We start from the raw sequence: 9,975 nt of genomic DNA, 5'->3' as shown, positions 1-9,975 counted from the left end.
GTACTGCCCTTTCCACCACACTGGCTGCCTGTGAGATGAAAGGAAATGTGTTAGTAATGAGACTATGTTCAGTTCTGCTGTACCTTGTTAGTTTTGATTTCAGTACAGAGCTGTGTGTGATTATGAGAGCAAAGTGTGAATCATCATAAAAGGGGGCAAAGCCCCCTTTTATTTAGAGGCAAAGTCTCATATTGATCTGTGTCCAGCCCAGAGATCTAAACATGGATTTCTCCGAAATAGGACATCAGATCACAAATATCAAGGTATTTTATTCACCTTCCTAGGACCCGTGTGTCCGTATAGATATCTTATGAGGGTTGAATAGAAAAAAGTAGGCGCGCACTTACCCTGTTGCGGTGAATATCACTTTATTAGGACATATAAACAAACGGATAGCAGGGAGGGATAGAGTCAGCCACGGACAACGATCGTTTCGTGCTCTACGGCACTTCAACGGGTCTTATGAGGGTTGATTCTACGACAGGTCCTCTTTAAAAAAAAAAAAAAAAAAATCTGCTGTACATTTGGAAAAAATGTAAAATTTATCAGCAAATAGCCGATCCCCCTGACATTTCCATAAACACGCAGGCTAGTTAATTGGACACGTCTTGTCTCAAGAAAACTACAGGTTTGACTTGCTCATTTTAATGATTTGTTAAAAAAAATATATATCATCCAAACTTCTCTGAAAAAAAAATCACATTGTGTAAATTAGGATTGAATTTTAAATGTATTTTTATTAATTATTGGACAAGGTTTTTTTTTTGGGTCCCAATCTATATTAAAATAAAAATCTTGCAATTAGTCACTGGGGCTCTTTTTAGGCAGTGTCAGCAGGGATATCACCTATTGTGATTGGTGGCGCTTGTTTTATCAGCGGTATGCATGTCGTAATCCTGTCTCTGCTGATACGGAGCCTTCTGAAAACTCTACTTGAAAGAACAAGATTACCATTTTATTTCTTTTATAAAGATTAAGAAAAAAATGCCATTTTCTTTCTAGTACATTTATAAAAAAAATCTGTTTTGAACAATAGGTAATTTTTTGATAATAGTGGTAATTACTTTTACAAAACATGCTAATAGCAGCCTTTACAACTGTCATGTGGTACACAACATACTTTTATGGGTGCTGCTCTCTTTCACCACTTCTGATGTCTGGCATGGGGGTTAGCTGCTGTATTTGGTGCAGTTGTTGAGCCAACCATCTCAGGACTAGCTCAAAGACTACATCAAATTAACTGGAAGACCACCTGAACGTTGAATGCTTGCCGCCGCAACCTTTCCAATAGAGTACAAGTGTCCACACCACAATGTCAGATAGGCACGGAAATCATATTAGTTATACAAAGAAACAAGGGGGAACACCTCTCTGCAAACAGTGGTTACACTAGTAGTCACTAGGTTTCTCAGATAACACTGAGAGGTTAACTCTAGGTTTGATTTTGCATTTTAGAGGAAATGTTTCATCTAAATTTTCTTTTAACAATTAAAATCAGATGACGAAACATTTTTTTCCTAATTTGTTTTATTTCTCGAATATTTTATTCCTATTTCATGTTCATACTTCTATAAATCCTATTGTCTGAGATTCTGCTGATAGCATTCAGAGATACACTTTACAGAAGGCACAAGTACATAGCTCTGCAACTGTGCAGAGGTCACTGTGCGGGGAGGGGGAGGTAAGCGGTGACAACCACCTATTGTGAATCGTGGCATCTTGTGTTGTCATTATCATCCTACTTGTGATCATGTCAGCCGAGAAATGATCTCTAAAGAATGGGAAGTGTCAGCCTATTGAAAGATTTGGTAGTATTGGTAGTCATTGGGAAAACTACAAGAATTCAGGATTACTTTTAAATATAGACGAAGCGGACAAAAAGGAAAAACCTAACGGGAAATGTTAGAAAACTGGTTAACATAGAACCATGATTTAAAGGGGTTCTCCACTATACTGACAACCACCCCTTCTCAATACCCGTGTTTCTCACCTCCGAAGCCGGCTCTCCCGGGGCTCTTGTGACATTGTTGTGTCACGCAATCCCTGCAGCCAATCAGCACTGGCTTCACTCTCCCCCTCCCCTTAGTCGTAACTGACATCCAGAGGAGGCGGAAACTGAAGACTATGTAGATAAAAGAATGGGACAGTAAAAAGAAGCCTCTTCAATTGACTGTGGACATTACACTATTATATGATATCTTGAAAATGTACATAATCTGTGGAATGGAGTCTATACAGTTTTTTCTTCTTTGGTCTGAAGTATTTTAGAACATAGAGGAAAAACAGGAGAACTGCCATTGAGTTGATTGGCAGACTTATCCTTCTCCCCCTCAAGACAATAAGAACATTTGCAGTAATTAACCATAAGAATCAGCTAATAGGCAAATATACGGTAGCTACAATTTAATAAATACCCCGTTACGTATTGCCCCGTTTCGCTACAGAAATTTCATATCAGCATTGAAGTATACACATAACCCACAAAATATAGATTATATATAACTCTTATTACATAGTACTGTAAGGTCGTCCTTTAAAAAAATATTTGTTACCGCAGGTTCATACTGGGTAAAACTGCCATTTTGCGAAACAGAATTTTTTTTCACATGCAATATAAAATAGTAATATTGCAGCACTGTCCCCTAAAGTGGATACTTTATACTAATGCTAAAGGCAGTGATCAATGGACCACTTCATACAAGCCAATATCTCAACAACTACTATATACAAGCCTAAAATATGACCAATATCTTACACAAATACAGCAATATCTCTTATTATATTCACTACTGTGTTTTGATACCCGCACTGCTTGGTGAAATTTTATTGCATAGGCAATAGTGCATTAGCTGAACAAAAACTTTAAATATTCTCCCACATTTCATAGTCAATCCTTGGTGACCATCAAGACAAAATAGAAAGTTAATTTCACAAATCAACTGTGAAAAAAAAATTAAAATAATATCAATGACCGCTTTAACTATATAGATCCATAAACAGCAGTGCAATGTCCATCATTTCATTTACACGTCATAGAAGGTTCACTGTGAATGGCAGAGAACGAGCCTTCTTTTAAGAGTATTTTCCGTTAACATTACAGTGGTTGTGTAACCCCAGACACTGCCCAGATATGAAGGCACTATACATGCCAATCCTGAGGGCGGCTTATTTATTAGCCTTGTACTTTGAAGCATCCCGCGGTTCCCTGCTTGGGTTGCTCCAGTCATCAGCTTCTGCGGCATTCTTGTAGTGTCGCCATGCTGACTTGTTAAATACTGGCAGTCTCTCGAATGACTCGCCAGAAACAGCCTAAACGTATTAAAAAAAAAAAGAAAATAAAAAGGTAAATCGTAATTTATTCAACAAAATATAAAATGTATTAAAAGGCTTGCCTAGCAACAAAATATTTCTAAAATAAATAGTATGAAAAAAATAAATGAAACCAGTAAAAAAGGGATTTTTGTGTACTCACCGTAAAATCGTTTTCTCCGAGCCAATCATTGGGGGACGCAGGACCATAGGTGTTATACTGCTGCCACTATTAGGACACTAAGTTATACTCCCCTGCAGTATACACCCTCTCACTGGGCAATATTCAACAAGTTCGGTAGAAAAGCAGTAAAGGTACCGTCACACTAGACGATATCGCTAGCGATCCGTGACGTTGCAGCGTCCTCGCTAGCGATATCGTCCAGTGTGACAGGCAGCAGAGATCAGGCCCCTGCTGGGAGATCGCTGGTCGGGGAAGAAAGTCCAGAACTTTATTTCGTCGCTGGACTCCCCGCAGACATCGCTGAATCGGCGTGTGTGACACCGATTCAGCGATGTCTTTGCTGGTAACCAGGGTAAACATCGGGTAACTAAGCGCAGGGCCGCGCTTAGTAACCCGATGTTTACCCTGGTTACCATCCTAAAAGTAAAAAAACAAACAGTACATACTTACCTACAGCCGTCTGTCCTCCAGCGCTGTGCTCTGCTCTCCTCCTGCTCTGGCTGTGAGCGTCGGTCAGCCGGAAAGCAGAGCGGTGACGTCACCGCTCTGCTTTCTGGCTGCCCGGCGCTCACAGCCAGACCAGAGAAGCAGAGCGCCGAGGACAGACAGCGGTAGGTAAGTATGTAGGGTTTGTTTTTTTACTTTTTAGGATGGTAACCAGGGTAAACATCGGGTTACTAAGCGCGGCCCTGCGCTTAGTTACCCGATGTTTACCCTGGTTACCGGGGACCTCGGGATCGTTGGTCGCTGGAGAGCTGTCTGTGTGACAGCTCTCCAGCGACCAAACAGCGACGCTGCAGCGATCCGGATCGTTGTCGGTATCGCTGCAGCGTCGCTATGTGTGACGGTACCTTATGAGTATTAAACGAAATCCCTGCTGGGATAGGAGCACCCTTGACACGATAGGATTTCTGAATAGCCAATCGGATCCACTTGGCTAGAGTGGCCTTGGAAGTGGGTAAGCCCTTCCGTTGTCCCTCTGGAAGCACGAACAGGACATCTGACTTGCGGAAGGGAGCCGTCCGTGAGATGTACCGGCGAAGAGTCCTAACCGCATCAAGAGTGTGCCTAGCTTTCTCAATGGACTGGTACCAGACATAATGAAGGCAGAATAATCTCTTCATTGAGGTGAAAGGAGGAAACAACCTTGGGGAGAAAAAAAAAAGGAAGAAGTCCTCAAGACTGCCTTATACGGGTGAAAAATCAGAAACGGGGGTCGGCAGGAGAGAGCCACCAACTCCGAGACACACCTGATTGACGTAATAGCCACTAGAAAAACTACCTTCCAGGAAATGAAGGTCAGAGAGACGTCCTGCAGTGGCTCGAAAGGGGCCTCCTGAAGAGCTCCAAGGACCAAATTAAGATCCCATGGATCCAAAGGCATTTTATAAGGAGGTGCCACACAGGAAACCCCCTGAATGAACGTCTTAACGGGTAATCTGGTGGCAATGTTTCATTGAAAAAGAACTGACAATGCAGACACTTGTCCCTTGAGGGAACTATGTGCGAGACCCGATAGTCCTGATTGGAGAAATTCCAATATGGAAGGGATGGAAAATAGCAGAGGGGATCGTCCACGAGCGTTGCACCACGCGAAGAAGATTGGCCAGGTACGGTGATAAATGCGCATGGACACGGGCTTTCTAGCACTAATCATGGTGGAGGACACCTCAGGAGAGAATCCAGGATTCAACAGCCATGTCGTCAAAGACAGGGCCCCGGAGTTCTGGTGGTAAATCGGGCCCTGTGAGAGGAGATCCATGCGATTTGGAAGCCGCCAGGGAACGTCGGCAACTAGCTGAATCAGTTTTGCGTACCATGCCTGGCGCGGCCAGTCAGGCGCAATTAAGATCACTGGTACCCCCTGTCCAGATCTTTTTGATGACCCTCGGTAGCAGGGGGAGAGGAGGAAAAATGTACGGAGGGCGGAATTGATGCCACGGTAGAACCAAGGCATCTGCTCTGATGGCGCGTGGATCGAGTGATCGGGCAATGAACTGGGGGACCTTGTTGTTGAGCCTTGAGGCCATGAGGTCCACATCCGGGGTCCCCCAGAGATGGCAAATCTGCTGGAAAACTTCCGGGTGAAGGGACCACTCACCCGAGGCGAGACCCTGGTGACTGAGGAAGTCCGCAGCCCAATTCTCCACACATGGTATGTGGATAGCTGAGAATGGCGAATGGTTGCTCTCGGCCCAGCCACCGCTGTGGAGTTGTCGGACTGGATTCTGATGGGTCGACCTGCAAGGAGATGGTGAAAACTGAGCAAAGCTAGTCTGATCACTCGTATTTCCAGGATACTGATGGGGAGGCGCGACTCTAGATTGGACCACCGCCCGTGAGCTGTGTGGTGACTGAAGACTGCACCCCAGCCCAAAAGGCTGGCATCGGTGGTCACCACCAGCCAGCGCACTGGGAGAAAGGACTTCCCCTGGTTCAGAGAGGACTTCAGTGTCCACCACCTGAAAGTCTGCCTGACCTGCCAAGACAAACGGAAGCAACGGTCGAGAGAAGACGGGTTCCCGTTCCAAGCCGACAGCAGCGCATGTTGTAAGGGATGGAGATGGAACTGCGCGAATGGAACCGCTTCCATGGCAGCTACCATTTTGCAGAGAATGCGCATGCTGAAACGAATAGAGTGAGAGACTGGGCGGTAGAGACTCTGTGTTCCCTGCTGCAAGGCCGAGGCCTTTTCTGGAGGGAGAATGACCAAGCCGCGGGAAGTGTCCAGGGTCATCCCAAGAAGGAAATCCGCTGAGCTGGAACCGGAGAAGATTTTTCGAAGTTTATCTTCCAAACCAGGAGAGAAAGAGTATCCACCGTGATGTCAACGGACTCCTCACAGGCTGGATATGACGGGCCTTTTATCAGTAGTACCACCACTCCTCGAGCATGAAGGATAGCCATGACAGCTGCCATGACCTTGGTGAAAACTCTGGGAGCGGTGGCGAGGCCAAAAGGTAAGGCCACAAACTGGAAGTGTTCCTCGCGAAAGGCAAAACGAAGGAACTGTTGATGAGGGGGAAAAATTGGGATGTGGAGGTAAGCATCCTTGATATCTATGGATGCTAGGAATAATAATAATAATAATAATAATAATAATATAATAATTTTTATTTATATAGCGCCAACATATTCCGCAGCGCTTTACAAATTATAGAGGGGACTTGTACAGACAATAGACATTACAGCATAACAGAAATACAGTTCAAAACAGATACCAGTAGGAATGAGGGCCCTGCTCGCAAGCTTACAAACTATGGGGAAAAGGGGAGACACGAGAGGTGGATGGTAACAATTGCTATAGTTATTCGGACCAGCCATAGTGTAAGGCTCGGGTGTTCATGTAAAGCTGCATGAACCAGTTAACTGCCTAAGTATGTAGCAGTACAGACACAGAGGGCTATTAACTGCATAAATTGAATGAGAACATAATGCGAGGAACCTGTTTTTTTTTTGTTTTTTTTTTTAAATAGGCCACACAGGGATCGTTAGGTTAATGCATTGAGGCGGTAGGCCAGTCTGAACAAATGAGTTTTTAGGGCACGCTTAAAACTGTAGGAACTCTCCATTTTCCATGGATGCGACAACAAAACAGGGGGATTCCATTCTGAAGCATCAAATTTTTACAAAGTGGTTCAGAAGCTTTAGGTCCAGTATCGGTAGTAGCATCCGTCCTTCTTTGGGACCACAAATAGGTTTGAGTAAAACCCCTTGAACCTTTGGTCTAGGGGAAACGGAATGATGACTCCGTCCCCTTGCAGTGCCCTTATGACCTGGAGAAAAGCCGTTGTCTTTGTTTCGGGAGGACACGACTGAAAGAAACGTGTCGGGGGGGGGGGGGGGAAACTATATTTTGTATCCGGTTCTCCGACTCACTCGTCGTGGACGACCGAGAGCCAGGCTTGGCGGAACGAAAGTAAACGGCCGCATACTTGGTCCATGTCCCCTGGATGTTGCAACGAGTCATTGAGTGGAAGGTCTAAGGGATCTGGATCCCTTAGATCCAGATGACTTTGGTCTGGATTTCCAGCTACGGTTAGGTCTGTATGAGACCTGGGAACCTCTGTCTCTGCGCGAAGCTCGTCCTGATCCGGAGGAGGTGGAAGACCAATTGGGATTGCTGCAAAAGGGCCGGAATCGAGGTTGTTGTGGATACCGAAACGGCTGGGTAGGCGTCATGGATAATTTGGTCTAGCTTTTCACCGAATAAGCAACCCGCTTGGTATGGCAGAGATATCAAAGATTTTTTGGAAGCTGAATCTGCTCGTCAATCTCTGAGCCACAGGGCTCTTCTGATAGAGATTGCATTTGCAGCGTCTATTGAGGCGTTAACTACGAATTCCCCGGCTTGAGCGATCTGGTTGGCCAGGTTGATCGCCTCAGGGGGGAGATTACTGTCGTGGATGGTTGTGGTCAGTACCTCAGCCCAAGCGACCATAGCCACCCAAGTAGCGGCGAATGATGGAAAGAGCGACGCTCCGGTCGCCTTAAAGTCAGATCGAGCCAGGTAGTCAATTTGGCAGTCAGAGGGATTTTTGACTGAAGAACCGTCAGACAAAGAAAGGAGCGTCTTGGAGGCGAGATGCGATACTGCAGGGTCCACTGAAGGAGACTGCAGCCAATCCTTCAATAGTTCCTGAGCGAAGGGGTATTTGGACTCAATCTGCTTCTGACCCGTGAAACTTTCCCTGTGTTTCTGGACAATGTCCTTAAATTCAGGATAAGTGACAAATACCCTTTGGACACGTTTTGACTTTTTGAAAGACACCGCGTGTTCCTGAGTGGAAATGGATTCCTCGTCCACCTTCAGGGTCTTGTTGACCGCCTCAATAAGAGAATCAAGCGTCTCTTGAGAAGTCGAGGAATCCTGAACTAAAGATGCATCGGACTCATATTCAGAGTCGTGTGCATTGCGGATCTCAGAAGGGGAACGAGACATTGAACTCACGGAGGCTGAAGCACAAGCACGGTTGTGGACAGGGGACATGACATGGGTCCGTTTTCTGGCACCCTGAGCCCTTAGTGACAGGGCGCGCCCCCTGCTGCTGGACGTACCGTCCCCAGAGTCCTCTTCGGGAGACAGCATGGCATTCTGACTTAGAGAGGGACCCCAGAGGGAATCTATTGCCTTGGCCAATGAAGTCATAGAACATGACAGGGAAGCAGCCCACTCAAGGGGACTAGGCTCCGCAGGGTCAGAGGCAGCATTGGTGGCGGCGGGAGGCGACTGCACACATGCCGGATCTTTTGAGCTCGAGGCAAGGCAGTATGACAAGTGGCTCATGAGGTAAAAAACACAGTGTGCTTTTTGTTAACCTTTTTGGCCTCTTTAGGGTGAGACATAGTGTGCCTTTAAAGATGAGGGCCAGATATGCAGGGTATGCGCTTGCAGGGAAGGGTTAAGCTCTCCTGTACAGCTTACCCCACGGTCCTGTGCCTGTCCCCAGGGAGGAATAGGAGAAGATCGGCACCTTCAGAGCAGTCAGGTCAGCGTTTTCGGCCGGTTTCCCCGCAGAAGTGGAGTCCCAAGATGGCCCCCAAGATTTGCAGGGCGCTTCTCGTTCCAAACGAGAAGCGCCTGGATAGTGGGCGGGGCTCCGGCGGTGGGCGGGGAATTAAGCTTGCGGCCTAGTCTGGCTGAAAAGCCGGGGACTAAATTTCTGGAACCTGCTGGCGGTGCTCAGGCTCCAGAAATTCTGGTCTCCCCAGAGACCAGAACCGCACCTTCCCACACAGGCAGCTTGAGGAATAGAACTACTCACCGCCACCGAGTAGGAATGCAGCCTCCATTGCGAGGGTATGAGCTCAATCCATCCTCCCTTTGTCGGGGGATGGGGAGGACCCTTCGTTCATCTTCATCTGTGCCTGCCGCAGGGGACTTAAGCTGTCGTGGAGACTACATGACGCCATCAGGTGAGGGCCTTGATATGCGGTGGAGCCCAGGAGAGGCACATAAGAGCCAGAACTCTATGTGCTCACCATCTTACAGGGGTAAGATCGGAACCGTTGCCCCAAGCATAGATTAGGCATGCCCCAGTCGTCACAGGAGAGGGTACGGGGAGGTATACTCCGCGTGCTCGCCTGTTGATGGTTCGGGGGAGAGCGGACCCTTGAAAGGAATCAGTCGCCCCCTTCACTCAGTTAATTAAAATTTACATAAAATCAAAAAGAAAATAAAAACATTGGGGTCTGAAACAGACCCAAGTGCCTCTTACAGACACTAAGCAAGAACTGGTTGAATATTGCCCATTGAGAGGGTGTATACTGCAGGGGAGGAGTTAATCTTTCTGTGCTAACTTAGTGTCCTCCTAGTGGCAGCAGCATAACACCCATGGTCCTTTGTCCCCCAATGAGGCATAGGAGAAAACAATATTCAGGTGCTCTCACATTGCTTTTCGGCAACCGCTCGTTGGTCCGGACAGGACTCACGCCTGAACCTCCCACAAAATGGGATTCGAACGTATGTGCTGATGGGGTCA

The 9,975-nt window shown here is 46.5% G+C and overlaps 1 protein-coding gene across 1 annotated transcript in view; it reads right to left on the bottom strand.

Annotated features, from left to right (window-relative positions):
* Positions 1-766: 766 nt before the first annotated feature.
* The window catches only part of PDK3 (pyruvate dehydrogenase kinase 3), an 83,204-nt gene continuing 73,995 nt past the window's right edge, over positions 767-9,975 (bottom strand). The window contains exon 11 of the mRNA XM_069761535.1: positions 767-3,309. Within this exon, the coding sequence (XP_069617636.1) occupies positions 3,166-3,309 (144 nt within the window). The 3' untranslated portion in view covers positions 767-3,165. The remainder of the gene's footprint in view (positions 3,310-9,975) is intronic.

The sequence above is a fragment of the Ranitomeya imitator genome, chromosome 3 (genome assembly GCF_032444005.1).
Source record: "Ranitomeya imitator isolate aRanImi1 chromosome 3, aRanImi1.pri, whole genome shotgun sequence".
NCBI lineage: Eukaryota > Metazoa > Chordata > Amphibia > Anura > Dendrobatidae > Ranitomeya > Ranitomeya imitator.
The sequence above is the reverse complement of the archived record's forward strand: the minus strand, read 5'-3'. Positions and strand labels throughout refer to the sequence as shown.